This window comes from Peromyscus eremicus, chromosome X (genome assembly GCF_949786415.1).
Source record: "Peromyscus eremicus chromosome X, PerEre_H2_v1, whole genome shotgun sequence".
NCBI classification, from domain to species: Eukaryota; Metazoa; Chordata; class Mammalia; order Rodentia; family Cricetidae; genus Peromyscus; species Peromyscus eremicus.
In genome coordinates this window covers 57,141,593-57,159,164 of record NC_081439.1, presented here as the reverse complement: position 1 = coordinate 57,159,164, position 17,572 = coordinate 57,141,593, and the positions used below count along the sequence as shown (strand labels likewise).

The window sequence follows — 17,572 nt, the reverse complement described above, 5'->3', positions numbered from 1 at the left end:
TCCGGTGCTCCCTGTATACACTTACACAGCTCTTCCTGCCTCTGCCTCCCAAGTGCTAGGATTACAAGTGTGCACTACCACACCCAGCTTGTGTTGGATTTTTTTTTAATATATCAAGAATGTCCTTTTCATCCTATTTTGTTTTCCTTTTGAGACAGGCTCTTACCATGTAGTCCAGGCTACCTTCACATTCACTGTCCTGCTGTAAGTTTTATTAGGACAGATGAAAGAAATGCAATTGTTTATCAACTGGAAATAAAATAAAGGATTGCCAAGTTACAGTAACTGAGTGGTCTTTAGTAATCAATAAATGTTTATGAAATTTGATGATCTGGAGTTGTAAACATAAGCTGTAGTGAAAACAATTCTTTTGAATTTTCAGCTTACTACAATAGAAGATGACAATCAATGTGAATACTGTGGTTGATTCAAAGGCCTTATGTTGGCAAGGCCAAAAAATGGCCATTTGTGAGGGAGTTAAAGATTCTTGTCAGAGTTTCTGAAATCATTAACTATGTCCTCTGGAAGGAAACAGGTGGACTAGTGGCTTGAAAACAGGAAGTGATCAGGCAGTCAGAGTTTTAACACGAATAAAGAGCAAGTATAAGCCAGGCAGTGGTGGCACACACCTTTAATCCCAGCACTCGGGAGGCAAAGGTAGGCGGATCTCTGTGAGTTTGAGGCCAGCCTGGTCTACAGAGCGAGATCCAGGGCAGCCAAGGCTTTTACACACACTGGGGGGTGGGCAAATACAATAAGGACATGGGAAGTCAGAAAACTACAGCGGAGAAAATAGTTCAGAGTTCAGGGTCTTAGATATAAAATGGTTCCAAGGATTGCCTTTTCAAACCTCCAAAAGTGGCCATGCTTAGGAATAACTAAAGTGGCGTGCAAACAGACACTGCAGTTGCTGAAACCAAAAAGAAAGATAATGCCAGAGAATTAGGACAGTCCTTGGAAAAAAGTCAGGTGCTTTTGGTTTGGTTTTGTTTTTTCAGTTCTGTAAATCTATTGCCAACCTTGTACCTGCCTGGCCTATAGTAGGCATTCAATGAGCATTCATTTGATGGACGGACGGATGGACGGATGGACAGACGGATGGACGGACAAACATTTTAGCACTTAACAGTGTTTTGTACTTCCCTGTCTTCTACCCACTACCGAACCATCAACACCATCAGGTCTTTGCCTCTGGCTTCTTTTATCCCCCTCTGGTTTTGTTGAGACAGGGTCTCACTATGTAGTTGCAGCTAACCTGCTAATTCATTAGTAGCCCAGGCTGGCCTGAATTACTGGACAGTCTTTTTGCTTCAACCCCATGTGTACTAGGATTATAAGTATATGTTATCATCACTAGTATAAGAAATGATAGGTACTTGACTCTGGGTTTAAGTCAGTGAACAAATACTGAACCACAGAGAATAATGACAAGTAAAGATAAAAGTTAAAAAAAAATTGAACCAGAAGCTAAAATCCTCAATGGAGGTGGAAGACTATTCCATAGGTCTATAGACAAGAATTTTAATAGTATTTGTTTAATATAAGCAAATGAGGTTGACTTCAAAGTGGAGAGATGAAGCCAGGCCGAGTGGCACAGGCCTATAATTTCAACACCCAGGAAGCTAAAGCAGGAGGTTCCCATGAGTTCTAGACCAGCCTGGGCTACATAGCGAGACCATATCTCCAAAAACCAAAACAAACAAATTTTATGTATCTCCCATATCAAAAAACAAGCAGCAAGAGGAGGAGAATGAACTGGGAATGGTAATTTCTCCACATACCACCCATTCGTAGTCCCCCACCCCAACAATCTGCCTACCCTTCTCGTCTTTCCAGACTTACCCTGCCTTGCCCCATTCTCATGTTGTCCTCATGCCTAGAGAGCTTCAATGGCCCTGTGCCGTTCCCTCTGCTGCTAGGCTTTGTGATTTTGCCCTTACACACTATATCAAAAATCAGAGCTCTGAAGTATTTTTAGCAAGATCAGTACTTCCAGATCTCGAGGGGCTCCCGTTTGACTGTCAAATCAAGTGAAACCCTGAGTGGCTTTCCATGTCCACCATGCAGCTTTCTGTGAACTGAGGTGTATTCAGTGTGCAAAATGCCTTACCTTTTTCCAAGCTTCTGATTACTGTTTTCTCTACCCATCCAGAGCCCGTTTCATGAGAACTCCCTGAAGACTCATTTTCCCTACAGCTCTAATGAAGACAACTGTTCCAGAAATACCTCCCTTCCTTTCCTTCCTCTCTCCTAATTACCAGTCATGAACATTATAGGTATCTTCTTTTCTTGGGTATCGCTCCATGTTACTCTATTAATTCTGTCATGGAAGTTCCTCTCAAGTCCCTGTCTTTCTTGTGTCAGTGGCCTGTAGATGGTTGTAAAATCAGCCTTCAGTGTATTCTACACTAGAGTTCACTCATCTCGAAGGTGAAATTTTAATTGTGTCCCCAGCACACACAGCATACACACTGCACATGTACATACACGCACATAATGTTTGAGACATTTCACACACTTTACATAAAAAGTCAGGCTCAGTTATTTCCGTCTTTATTTCTTGCCTGCATGTCACATGGGCTCTCTTCGCTGAACCTCCTTTCCCCTTAGTACCCTCCATAACCATCCCCATAGCCAGCTCCCCTAACTTCAGTCCACAAGCCTTCAACTTTCTCTCTCTCTCTGCTGGGCTTTATGTTTTATCTTAACATTTCTGGGGATCAAATTCAGGTCTTACACCTGCTAAATTTTTTAATTAAATTCTTTAATTTATTGGGGGGGGGCACACATGTGCCATAGCTGCTTGTAGAAGTCAGAGGACAACTTTCAGGAGTCGGTTCCCTCCTTCTACCATGTGGGTCCTGGGGATGGAACTCAGGTCATCAGGCTTGGCTGCAAATGTCTTTACCCACGGGGCCACCTCACTGCCTTTCACAAAACTTTCATTTCAAAATAATCACACATTCACAGGAGATTACAAAGGGAAGTCCTGTGCACTTTCCTCTAGCTTTGCCTAGTGTGACAATTTGCACAATTACAGTATACATCACCAAAATGAAGAAATTATTTTGGTATAGTTATAGCCATCTATCACTACTGGCAATGACTAATCTCTTCCCTCTGTAGTTATGATTTTACAATGTTATATGAATGGAATCACACAGTATATATTTTTTAAGATTGGCCTTATGTACTCTGCATACTTTCCTTGTAGTCCTCCCAAAGTCTTTGCATATAATAACGGTTTGTTTCTTCATATTGATGAATAGTATTCCACTGCTGTGGATGCTGGCTTGTTTAATCATTTACCCATCAAAGTACATTTGGATTTTTTTTCAGTTGAAGCTATTTTGTGTAAAGATGCTACACACATTCATGTACAAGTTCCTACATGAAAATAAGCCTTAACTTTCTAGAATAAATTGCCCAAGAGTGCAATTGCTAGCTCATATGGCAAGTCTATTTTTAGGTTTGACAAGAACTGCTAAATTATTTTCCAGAGTGGCTCTACCATTTTATATTCCCACTAACAAGATATGTGTGATCTAGTCTCCACATCTTCACTAGGAATTAGTACACTGGTTCCTCCTCGCCATCTTCAGAGTTGGCTCCTGTATGTTGCTTCTCGTCTTTCAAGACCTAGAGAGCCTTTATAGCCTCTGTAGAGCCTTTCCTAACCCCACCTGGAGAAGCTCACTTCTCTCTCTTGTGCCATCTCTGATACTTCATTGATCATTGCATTTTAATTATTTATTGTCAGAGTCTGTGTATTCCCCTCTATTCTGAGCTACATGATGATACAGACCATGCCGGATTCCTCTTGATTCCTGGAGCATCTGGTCCAGTTCCATTCTGGGCACATAGTGGGTGCTCAGTAAGTGTGTGCTAAGTGAACAAAAGAATGAGTGGAAAGAACAGTAGCCCCCGCCCTTGCTAGAAATCTTTTTAAAATAGACATCACGCCTTCCTCTGTGTCTCCCAGCAGCAGTTAATAGGGTGCTCTGTTTGTGTAGATGCTCAATAAATGTCGCCTAAACTGTTCAGGTGGCTTATCTTCCCTCTGCACCCATGAGATAAGCACATGAAAGAGAGAATAGACCTAAGAATCCTTGCATTAAGGATCAGATGTCATAAATTTTGTAATATTCTTATAATCTTTACAATCACTCAGCATTCATCTGTGTGATGAGAAATCAAAACAGAATAGTCCTTTAAGTCAAAGAATGCCTCTGTGACCATCCTTTCATTCCTGGTTACATATGAATTGGGGAGGGCAGTGTTTTATGTTCCTGAATTCCTTTTGCCATCTCAGAAGGATCTGGGATTTTTCTGTTTTTCTGCACTGGTGTAATTTGACATGTTGATTATGAAAGGGTCATTAACTTCAACATTTTTGATCACTTTTTGACTCTGTATTTTCTCAACTCTGAAGTCTGTTAATTTGCACTTGTTTATATGTCTCTGTAAGAGTCACTCTGGCCCTTGAGGACTGGGATATGTTTTGTCTGGAAAGTAGATTGTAAGCCCCTTGAGAGCAAGGACCTTATAATTCCTAGGAATGCATTCTGGACATTGTCAGTGTTCAATTAATGATAATATTGGAAGCCTGACTAAGGTTACCTGTCACATTGACATTTCCCTTTTCATCTGTAAGGCTTCATGCCCTCTGCAAATAGCAGTTAGGCTGATTTGATAGCATTGATTCTACTGAAAATTACCCTATTTACCCACTGCAACTTGTTCTTTGGGGTACTTTCAAATTGTAATTTTTGATCAGTTGATATTGTTCTCCTTCTAATACCGTGGTTGCATATGCACCAGGGAGGACTGTATTTCAGAATGCTCAAGTCTTTTGCATAATGAAAAGTAAGCTGATACCATCTAGGCTTTCAAGGCTTGTGCTTCTTGCCCCCACTGATAATTAGGTGATAAACTCCAAGTGTGATTGCTATCTAAGATTATCAGAAGGAAGCCTTCATAACTATTCAATGTATGTGTTTTATTTCTCTAGGTTCTAAAATGGAATAGATGTGTATACTATGCCCCATGGCTATGAAAGTTAAATAGATATCAAGTGTTCAGTGAAGTCTAGGTTCTGAAATTAAAAGGGCAGATTTTGTTCACTGGTGATGGCGGAAGTAGGGGAACTGTTATTGTAAGTCAGGTTTATTAAAGTATACTACACATACAGCCAGGTTCACCCTTTAAGATGGACAGTTTGATGTGATGGATGGGTTACATTTCAATTACTCAATAATTCAACTGTCCCTCCAATACACTTTACTACCCCTGCAAAACCCTAAAACTGCCCTTTTTCTGATCATTTGTGTCCTTCTTCTTCCCAGTGTGCTGAAGGAAGTGTACCAGGCCTTCAATCCTCAAGCAGTGGTTTTACAGCTGGGAGCAGATACCATTGCTGGGGACCCAATGTGTTCCTTTAACATGACGCCAGTGGGGATCGGCAAGTGTCTGAAGTATGTCCTTCAGTGGCAACTGGCAACTCTGATTTTAGGAGGAGGTGAGTTCAAAGGAAAATCACCAAGAGAACTTGTCAGTCCTCCTCCACATTTTCTTGGCATAGAAGATATGTTGATTTTCTTAGATTGGAAAGTACTAACCTGCCTATGGCCCAGAAGCCTAACTATGAAATAGATTACCTCCACAGTTCAGCATAGACTCTGGCTCATCCCTAGTCAGCTTGACATGTGCTTTGATGCCCAGGCACTCTGAAGTTTGTTTTAATTCTGAAAAAAAAGGTTAAAAGTAGAACATTTGCCTAACATACACAGACTCTGTGCTCAAACCTGAGCACTGAATAAAAAAGAAGCTGGGCAGTGATGGTGCATGCCTTTAATCCCAGCATCTGGAAAGCAGAGGCAGGTGAATCTCTGTGAGTTTGTGGCCAGCCTGGTCTACAGAGTGAGTGCCAGGATAGTCAGGGCTACACAGAGAAACCCTGTCTTGAAAAAAAAAACAAAACAACAAAACAACAACCAAAAAACAAGAAGAAATTGGATAATAATCGAGGATGTCAGCCCCCAAAGACTGTGGGCCCTTCTGTCAGAGTAGTCATTAACGCTCTGCTCACCATCATGTTTTCGAACATACCAATGAAATTCTATCTCCACTCACAATGAATAGTAAATACATGAATTAACTGAATGCCTAAGATGCATTCAAGAATCACTCCTTTCCCCTAAAGCATGATTTTGTTCTAATGAAGCACACTTGAGAGACCCATAGTCTCCTGAGCATTCATTCCTGCTTCCCTCTTACTGACATTTGCATTATTAAACTAACAGAAAGCTAGGTCTGTTTGACAGAAGCATTTATATGTTTAGAACGTTGCCCAACCTCAGTCACTTTATAGGTAGATACCTTAGAATGGATCTTCTGTCTCTTTACCAGCCACAATATTTATTTCATTGGATCAATAAATTAGTATATCAAAGTATGGTCAAGTGGATTGAGATTAAAATGCACATATATGCCATTAGGCATGGTGGCACATGTCTATAATCCCAGTACTTGGGAAATAGAATCAAGAGGATTGGGAGTTAAGGGCTATCATGGGCTACATAAGACCTTGTCTCAAAAATGTATAAAAAAAAGTACATATATGTAGGCTAGAGATTACTCAGTGGTTATGGACACTTGCTGCTCTTGGCAAAGGGCCAAGGTTCAGTTCCCAGACCCATATGGCAGCTCAACTCTTTGTACCTCCAGTTACAGGGGATCTAATACCCTCTTCTGGCCTCTGTGGGTACCCAGCATGTACATGGTATACATATATACATGGAGGCAAAATACTCATACACATACAATTTTTGTAAAGAAATTAAATGCATATATGATGAACAAGCTAATAGTTTTATCAGCCTCTTGTAAAATCCAAGTCCAGGTAAATTCTGGGAAGGTCTTATGTAAGCAAGTAAGCACGCAGCACAACCTAGTCCTTTGACATCTTCAAACCCCAGAGAGACCAAATTAAAACTGATTGCAAGAGACACTCTCTTATGAAAAGTTGGCAAGAAATTTATTAACTTCATCTCCAGAAAAAGATAAAATTGATAAGCATTGCATGGCATATTACTTTCCTTAACAACACTAAGGATGGCGATTATAATACAGGTCCAGCTGGGGGAAAAAAGACCTTCCTCAACAGACATCTGTGAGAATTGAACTTTTGTCTGAGGCTACAGCCTTCTTTTGAAGAGTCTATTAGCATTAGCTCAAGTCCTTTTTCTTTTTTAACCTAAAGCTTGGCTCTTGAATATGTGAGTATAACTCTCCTTACATAATATGTGCATTCCTGAAAATGCCTGTGCGTAAGTGAAATTTTTGCAAATGGAGTAATATTGTGTGTATACTAGAGGCAGCATACTCCTTAAATAAAACCTATAGTGATTCTTTTTTAAATTAATAACTATGACAAATAAGTCTGTCTTACAGACTAATTTTCCATGCCAGGAATGTTTCAAGTAATATCCAATCTGTATAGCTGAGATCCTCTGCTCTTATTAACACATAGACAATTAGTAGAGATGACTGCATTCTCAAGCTTCATCAGGATGGTCCCACTGAGGCCTGAAAGATACACTCCAGAAACCCTAGCCTCCCTGGCCTTTCAAATAGTAGGAAAGCTCAAGACAAGGGTAACGGCAGGTCCCAGTTTCTATATGTTAGCCCGGCGTAACAGTGAATAGTGTCCTCTATTGCTCTTCAAAGCATATCCTTTTGGATGATAATGTATATGGTCACCCTACCTAAAATAGAGCTGCTTTTATTTCCTTTGGTCTGCTCCGAGGTTAGGAAATCATTCCATTTTACACTTATACTCTTGGAATTTAGCTAAAGGCCAATGTTCTAATGCTTGCATGGCAAACACATCCATTCAGCACAAAAATATGCTGATTATTAACCAGTGTAATATGGCTTCTGGGTGACTGTGACAGGACCTGACGCGATGGGTCAGGGTGTCAATCATCAGTCCCTTCCTCGTCTCACTTTCTTTGATCTCTGCCAGCAGGCCTGCGTTTTGTGGTGATATTAAAAGAAGGAAGTCTGTTTCTGTCAGCACTTTCCTTTTCTTTTTCCTGGATGCCTTCAGGACTAGATCTGCCAATAGCTTTAAAATACAAATCACAGCCAGCAGTCACTTTATAGAATTGTTGCAAAATTCATCTGAGAAACCATCACATTGGGTAGGTCACCTCCAGACATCTGAGTTCCAGGGTCCTCAGTCTCACTAATGTCTCTTGGTGGAACTGAGATGCTTGGCTTCCTTGGATGCATATTTGCTAGGAGATGAGAGCCTCTTTAATCTGTGTTGCCCCGGAAATTACAAGTTCTACTCTGAATGATCTGACTGCTCCCTTAAAGACTACCTCCCAGGTGGTTTGCAAATATCATTAAGGGATGTTTAAGTAAGATTCTGCAAATTGGAGTTGTCTTTTTAGACCTTTTATTAAAACAATTTTCTCTCCTTCCTTACCCCCTTCCCTCTCCTGTTTTGTGACTATTCTTTCCTAACTTCACAATTCTTGATGGAGACAGGAGGCTATAACCTTGCCAACACGGCTCGTTGCTGGACATACTTGACCGGGGTCATCCTAGGGAAAACACTATCCTCTGAGATCCCAGATCATGAGGTAAGTAAGGCTCTGACAAGTCCTCTCTTCTTTAAGGGGAAGAGCTGAGTCATTCTACCTAATCAAAATCACGTCCTCACCACTCAATACCGTTTTGTTGAGAGACACTTCAATAACAATAACACACTGTTTTGGCAGAATAGTGGACTCTTGTTCCAAAATAGCCAAGACCTTCTGCCTTTTTTTTTTTAACAAAAGCTCTCAAAGGCCAACCAACTTTAATTTCTCAATTAATTACAGAGACTGTGGGAAGGGGTCACCTGTTCACACAAAGAACTCTTTGGAGTATGTGCGTACTTTCAGCCCCTAGCCCCAAAAGGGAAGGGGCTCATTTTGAAATATTTAAGCTAGATTCTGGTCTGCTTTTAGGGATGCCACAGGTGTGATATGACACATATGTGACACATTTGGCGGTCATCCTGTTCTCTCAATTGCCTTTGACTAGTGTAAAGTTCAGGAACCATAATCACTAAGAAAGTCAGGTCTGGTGGGTTTCCAGCAATTAGAGGAACAGAGATTGGGGCTGGACCATCCAAACTGTGAAACGTGTCATCTGAACCATTGCCATTTTCTCTAGTCATATGAGATGGCCTTTACAAAGCCGAGACGTCTGTTTTAGTTTTCCCAAAACAAGTAATAAAAGCTGTCTGGGACCTGTGAGTGTGCTGATAACCACTAATTCGAAGGTGTACCTCATCTATTCCCACCTACTTCCAGCCCTGGCAGGGAACACATTATCACCAATGAGGGTGTAGCCACAAACCTCAGACTGTGTAACTGAGAATAACAAAGCAGTCTGTGAAACCCTCCTTCTCCAGCTATTTCCTAAAGATGAGGGATGGTGCTCTGCTTGTAATGTTATGATTTCTGCCAAATGTATGCTGTATACTTGAGAGCATTATGCTTTATGAAGTCTCTATTATTTTTTTTTTGAATTAGAAGTAACTTAAACTAATTTGCTTCCAATTTTCTTCTAAACATAGGTGAGGTATATAATATGTAACTCAGAGAAACCACTCAATATGTCTAGAATACAAATAGAAGGCACGCTGTAATTTGAGACAATTTGCCAGTGTCAGGGTTAATGGAAGTCTCTTTTCTTGACTTGACTTGACTTACCTTTATTCAGTATTTGGAAGCTTAATGAAATATAGAGGTAAGTGCTGTGAACAAATGTAATTGCTGTTATTGCTGTGGGACTATCTCAGATTGTAACTTAGAGCACCGGGACTCTAAAAACTGATCAAGTTATGTCAGAAAGCAGCCATAAGCTGTAGAAGTCTGAATTGAGAGTGAGTGTTGTGTTCCTCAGAAACAAAAGCAAATCAAATGATTCATCTGTATTAAAAGAGTGATAAAATTTTAATAAACACGAATATTGCCTCTGGTACCTGGAGAAGCTGTGCGTGTGAACAGATGTAGGTTTAGCCTTATGGATTGAGATGCTCTGCCTTTATATGGATTCATTCTGCAAGATTAAATGAGATGTAATGCATGTCAAGTGCCTGAGACACAGTTCGTGGCACCTAACAGACATCTCAGAAATGCAAGTTCTTACTTCCCTTTTGCGTGTTCCACACTTCTTATACCCAGACGTTTATGGCTCTGTCATTCATAAATTTGTCCAAACCCTTTGTGAATCCCTTCTGTCATATTCTTTTGTATAAGAGATATGAGTCATCCAAGAAGGAACAAAGAAGAAAATTGAAATGACAGTATTCTGGTACAATGAGATATCATTTTAATGAAAACTGCCAAAAATAGACCACACAGTATGAAGACATATAGAAGTTTTGTGTCACAATACACAATTGCGCACAAATATCCTTGTGGTCTTCTGCAATCGAATCAACAAATGGTAGATAAATAATATTTTCTGTGTATCCAATATTCGCTAGGAAGTGTACTACTCTCAGTGTCTTAAAAATGTAAAGGTGAGGAAGACCTTATCCCCACTGTGTATCCAATATTCGCTAGGAAGTGTACTACTCTCAGTGTCTTAAAACTGTAAAGGTTAGGAAGACCTTATCCCCAATCTCATGTGGCTGGAGAGGGAAACTATGCGCAGGTAATGATAATGCAGAGCAGAGCAGGAGCTCTAAGTCCAGGCAGGCATGTTCACACACACCTATAATCCCAGCAGTCTGGCCACTATGCAGGAGGAATGTGAGTTTGAAGCCAGTTTGGGCTACATAGCAAGTTCTAGGCCAGGCTGGACCATTTAGGAGATCTCGTCTCAGTTAAAAACAAACAAACAAACAAACAAAAAAAAAAAAACCAAGGTCGGGGCTGGAGAGATGGCTCAGTGGTCTCAACCACTGAAGACCCAGGTTCAGTTCCCAGACACCCATGTGGTAGCTTAAAACCATCTATAACTCCAGTTCCAGGGGATCTGACACATTTTTCTGGCCTCAATGAACACCAGACATGCCAATGGTGCATAGACATACACGGAAGCCAAACACCCTTCCACATAATTTTTTTCAGAGTAACCAGAAGATAGTAGGAACAGTGACTAAGGGGATGTGCATCAACTATGAAGGGAGTACAGAGGAGAGCACAAAATACTCTGCCCTCCGGGAGCCAAAAAGAGACTTGAGAAATACAGTCAGCACAGTCACAAGGTCAAGCTATTGCAACAGTCAGCTATGGCCCAGCTGACCTCCTCACTATCTCTGCTCTCATTCTTGGACTTTGTTCATCCATCTCCTAGGATAATAGTCATCATCATCCTCCTCCAAACGCCCTTTCCCCCTTCTGTACTGTCTTCCTAGGCCTAGCTGCAGTCCCCATGACTTTCAAAGCCCTTTAGCCTAAATCAACCAAGCCCTTTTGAGTATTCCTCTACTTCCTCATTCATTTACCAATTCATGTGGCCCCTACTACTTTCCAGAACGGTTTCAGATCTGGATTCAGATACTCACAAACAAGGTAAACCCAGTGTCCTCAAAAATACTGCCCTCTATTTGAGGCAACAAAGCAGTGTGTTCAAATCCCAGACAGTCAGAGAGCCAAAGTGAACTCTTAACAGATCACTGAACTAAGCTGAGAGTGGTGATGCACAGTTGTAATCCTAGCACTCAGCAGGCTGAGGCAGGAGGATCACAAGTTCAAGGATAGCTTGAGCTACCTGGGTAGCAAGTTCCAGGACCAGCCAGTGAGACCCTGAAACTTTGAAATGAACATTCAAAACTGATTGAGAGTTTGCTGAGTGAAGAGGAGGGGCTACACAGTACACAAAGGGGACAGAAGGTGGAAAGAACAGTAAAAAATGTACTGTGTATAACACAGACTGTATAAGAGCATAAGAACACTTGGGGCTTTAGTGGGAATTGTGACCAGATATGAAGAGCCTTAAATGCTGCACAGGTGAGCTCGAAAAAAAAGATGAACTTAATTTTTAGAAAGCTAATTTGGGCCTGGAGATGGTTCCATGGTTTTAAAAAAAGCACAGGCCCTCTGGATAAGTGAGACAGTTGATCAGCTTGAACTGTTTAGGGGGCCCCCAGGCAGTGGGACCAGGACCTGTCCCTGGTGCATGAGCTGGCTTTTTGGAGCCTAGGGCCTATGCTGAGACATTTTGCTCAGCCTTGGTGAAGGGAGGAGGGGACTGGACCTGCCTGAACTGAATCTACCAGGCTGGGCTGACTCCCCAGAGGAGACCTTGCCTTGGAGGAGGTGGGAATGGGGGGGAGTATTAGGGGGAAGGATGAAGGTTGGGAGGAGGGAGGTCAGGGGAATCTGTGGCTGATATGTAAAATTAAATTAATTATAAAATAAAAATACTTTTTAAAAAGCACTTGCTGTTCTTAGAGAGGACCCAGGTTTGGTTCCCAGCCCCCACATGGTAGCTCATAACTGCCCATAACTCCAGTTCCAAGGAATATGACACCTTCTTCTGACATCTACAGGTACCAGACATGCATGTGGTACATACATGCAAGCAAAAACACATACACGTAAGTTAAGATAAATAAATCTAATATTTTAATTAAAAAGCTTATTTGTTAGAAAGTAGAAGGTAGATTGCTAAGGGAATAAGCTTGAAAAGTCATACAACTAAGTTAAAAGGTTCAGGTTTACTCCTAGAACATTTAGTCACAGTGTTTGTGAGCAGAAGCATTACAGATTTGGGTTGTTTTGTCTTGTTTTTTGAGACTTTATAACTAACAACTGTATATAAATAATGAGATTTCCTGCAGATGGAACAGTAATCTAAACACAATTCATTTGTTTCAAATATACCTTCTACATATAGTTTGAAGATAACTTTACAGAATTTTTAATTATTTCTTGCATGAAACAATGTAAGGTATGGTCATTACCACTTCTGATATCAGAGTAACACGAAAAAGTTTTAGATTTTGGAGCATTTTGGATTTCAGATCGAAGATTCTCAAACTATACAGTTTTTCTGGTCACCGTGTTTGGTTGTCTATTTTAGTTTTCTGTGTTTAGCAAAATGTTAAGCACCCACCTAACTGGCATTCCTTCATTAAATAAATAAATAAGCAAGCAGGGATTTGAATAATATTTGTCAGCATTCTTATAAGAGATTTCTGTTTTCAAGATGGGAGAAATAGAAATATACTATAGTCTCTCTGGGAACATAAGTCAACCCATAGCACCAACTTCCTGTCTTTTTCAAGAAGTGCCATGTATCCAAAGCATGAGAAAGCCATCTATCCCAAGGAAAGTTCTATATTGCCATACAGGGAAGGGATCTGAAAAAGCAAGCCCAACACAGATTCTACAAGCATTTAGGGGTGGCTCTTGGAGCACAACCTCATGCTATATCAAATGGATGATGACATCAAGCCAGCAATCAGGAATTGGGAAGCCAGGCTGGACAAGCATGGGGTAGAGACATCACAACTGGGAAAGCTTGAGAGAAATGGAGCATGCATGTGTGACTGGGCCCTGAAACTCTACCATGGGGAAGCCCAAACATGACAGGAACCCATAAGAAGGCCAGTACATGGATAAGTAGCACTATTACATGGAAAAATAGTCTGTAATCTAGTTTTACTATTTTGATCACATGTTTGAATAAAGCAGTTTTATGTACAGGTTGAACCTTTATAATCCAAAAATCTGAAATTTGAAGTAACTTTTTGAGCGCCAACTTAATACACATGATCATCAAGTTTACTAACAAAAAAATACTCTACTTCACCAGATTGCTTTTGATAAAATGGTTAGGAAATTATCTTTTTCATATTAAGAAATACATGTAGCTATTAAAATAAATTGATTTATATACAAATTGATGTTACTAATGTATATTTATATACATTAGTATATGTATATAAATTTATATGTATTTATTTGTGAGTAATAATGTCTTAATAGTTAATCTAATCTTTGAGCCCATTTACTTACGTAGTCTTAAATTTCAAATTTTAACTTAAACTCTACAATAAATAGGCCTTACATTAATTTTGTTAACTTTATTCTTGTTATTTCATGATACTGATTTTTTTTGTACATGGAATATCCTAAGTAATTTCTAATTGTTTGTTGCAGAATATATAGAGATCTTAAGTAGAATATTGATCTTCAATAATATAACCTTGCTCCTTGATTTTTGGAATTACTTAGCATGTTCCTTGTACATGAGCATGCCATCTATGAATTTAGAATTTTAAGTCTCCTTATATAATATTTATGCTTTTATTTCTTTTTTTCTTGTCTTACTGTACTGATTGTAACTGTGGGTTAAGACCATCAGCACAGTGTTGAGTGGGAATACTAAGTGAACATCCTTATCTTTGTTTGTTCCTATTGAAAGAGAGAAAGCACTTAATTTTTCCCTGTAAAGTGTGATGTTAACCATAGTGGTTTTTTTCCAAGTATGTTCTTTATTAGGAAAAAAAAGTTCTCCTTTATTTCTAATTAAAGATGTTTTTCTCACAAATGAATATAGAATTTTGTTAAATGCTTTTTCTTCGTCTACGAAAATGGTCATCTAGCATCCATTATTCTGTTAGAATAGTGATTTGCACTAACTTTTTTCATGTAAAATAACTGCATTCCTGGGATAAGACCTACGTGGTCATGACGTGTTATCTTGTTTATTTAGTTTGCTGAAACTTGGTCAAGGGTTATTGTGTCTTGATGAGGAATGCTGGCCTGTTGTTTTCTTGCAATGTATTTATCTGGTTTTGATACCAGAACAATAGTTATCTATTTTTGTTTGTTTGTTTTTCGAGACAGGGTTTCTCTGTGTAGTTTTGATGCCTGTCCTAGATCTTGCTCTGTAGACCAGGCTGGCTTTGAACTCACAGAGATCCACCTGGCTCTACCTCCTGAGTGCTGGGATTAAAGGTGTGCGCTACCGCCACCCAGCAACAATGGTTATTACTTGAAAAAATTCACCACTTCTGTTTTCTGAAAGAGTTTGTGTAAGATGGATATTATGGCTTTCTAAACTGTTAAATAGAATTCACTGGTTTTGAAAACCTTGGAGCCTAGACTTTTCTTTATAGGAAAGTTTCTATTTGTAATATTTTATAGCTGTTAAAATTGATGATCATATCTTGATTCCACATTGGCAATTTGTCTTTCAAGAAATGTATTCCTTTACACTTTATTATTGTTTCGAATGTCTAAAGATCTGTAGAATGCCCCTTCTCTCACTCGCGGTACTGACAACTTCTATTTTTTGTTACTATTATTTTAACTCATGGTCTATCAAGTTCCCTGAAGTGTAGTTTTTTCCTTTTTCTGTACATGCCCATGTCTGTGTGTGTGCACCTAGGAGTGTGGATACATGTGAATGTTTACAAAATGTGTGTGAAAGTGGGTGTTTAATGTTAGGTGTCTTTCTCACTTACTTTGCGCCATGTTTTTTCGAGACGGGGTCTCTGTCTGAACCTGGGACTGACTGGCTAGTCTGACTGGCCAGCAAGCCCTAGAGATACTATGTCTCTGCCTCCCCAACACTGCCCCGTCAGTACACAATGGCTTTTACACAGGTACTGGAGATCAAGCGTGGGGCTTCAGGCTTACCTGGCAAGCAATTTACCACCAGCCCCTGCTTGTGTGTGTGTAAGACAAGGCTGCACGTAGCCTAGGATAACCTATAACCTGCTATGTAGCTGAGGATGGACTTTGAATTCTTGACCCTCCTACCACCCCCTCCTGAGTGGTGAAATTACAGGAATGTGTCAAATGTCAGGCTTGTAGGGCTTTTTGCTTTTTCAAAGAACTAGCTTTTCGTTTCATAGACTTCATTTTTCTTTGCAGTTTCTTTATTTCTGTTATTTTCTCCCTTGTCCTTTTTCTGTGTTGCTTTTAGTTCTTTTTCTAGTTTCTTATGATAGAAACCTAGTCATTGGGCCAGGTGAGATGGTACATGCCTTTAATCTCAACACTTGGGAGGCAGGGCAAATGGATCTCTGTGAGTTCGAGGTCAGCCTGGTCTGCAGAGTAAGTTTCAGGCCAGGCTAGATAGTGAGAACATGTCTCAAAACTTAGCTCATTGATTTTTTAACACTTTTGTCTAATATGAGCATTTTGAGCTATCGGTTTCTATGTAAGCACCAATTTAGCTGCTTCTCAAAAATTTTGATACATTTTTAAATTTTTCATGTGATATAAAATTTTTTTCTCCTTTAACATATGACTTAGTTTAAAATATAGAGGCTTTGTTTTTAATTGACTCTCAAATATTTAACAGCTTTTCCATATAGTTATTTTGCTAATTTCCTTAAAATAAGAATAATAAATTCACTTTGTCCTACTATAAATAACAAGTTTTGATGAAAAAGAACTATTTTCTAAGACTTAAAGGAATTCCAGGAGAAGAAATGCTGTCGTCATAGACCTCCACCCATCTCTTCACTTCTGCCTTAGTAGGTAACAGCTCATTTCCCATCATGCTCTTCTTTCAATCTGCGCTGACACTGTCCTAGTTAAAGTATATGCTAGAAATGCAGCTTTACAGGTGAAAGGGAAGGAAGGGCTAGCTGGAAAGGGAAGGAATGTTTTAATAATCTTTTCTGATAATTATGTGGATTCCTTGAATACACCAAATCTCTACAGATGGTAGTTTCTTTAAGGTTAATGCAGTATGGAATCTGAAAGCTTATCAATGAACTTTTAGATACTGTTAGGTTAAAAATCTGTATTTTGAGTGGATATTTGACCCCTGTTATATATAGTATTTGGAAAAATATCAGTTCAATGAGTTATAAAAACGTTCAAAATGTTCACACATTTTATGCAGTATAAAAAACCATGGATATCATCACTGAATTCACTGGGGGAAGCTTGAGTTTCAAAACGCTGTCAAGCTCACAGTGGCAGAACCAAGTTTGCAGAAACCGTAGTTTCACTCAAACCTATGAATGTGTTATCATTGGCAACAAACATGTCAGTTGCTTACCATAAAATTATAGGCTCACTTCATGTTTTAGAAAACATTTGCCAGATATCCAAATATTTAATCATAATATTGAATCACACCAGTCGGTGGTGGCGCACGCCTTTAATCTCAGCACTCGGGAGGCAGAGGCAGGCAGATCGTTGTGAGTTCGAGGCCAGCCTGGTCTATAGAGCGAGATCCAGGAAAGGTGCAAAGCTACACAGAGAAACACTGTCTCAAAAAAAAAAATTCAATCACGATAATCCATCAGTTGTTCTTTTGGGCAAGAATAGTATTCCATGAAGACTTAATCACAGATGAGCTTTACCTCAAGGCAACTGTTGCACTAGAGTTTATACCAAAAGCACCTCATCATACTGCCTATTTGGTCACACAGAATACCAAATCCAGCAGCAATTTTTTTGTATTTTTTTTTTTTCGAGATAAGGCTTCTCTGTGTAGCCCTGGCTGTCCTGGAACTCACTCTGTAGCCCAGGCTGGCCTCAAACTCACAGAGATCTGCCTGCATCTGCCTCCCGAGTGCTGGGATTAA

General features: G+C 39.7%; 1 protein-coding gene across 1 annotated transcript in view; it reads left to right on the top strand.

The window, feature by feature from the left end:
- Positions 1-17,572, top strand: part of Hdac8 (histone deacetylase 8) — a 220,794-nt gene that overhangs the window by 97,520 nt on the left and 105,702 nt on the right. Inside the window, exons 8-9 of the mRNA XM_059250571.1 lie at positions 5,346-5,518; positions 8,557-8,651. Of these exons, the coding sequence (XP_059106554.1) occupies positions 5,346-5,518; positions 8,557-8,651 (268 nt within the window). The remainder of the gene's footprint in view (positions 1-5,345; positions 5,519-8,556; positions 8,652-17,572) is intronic.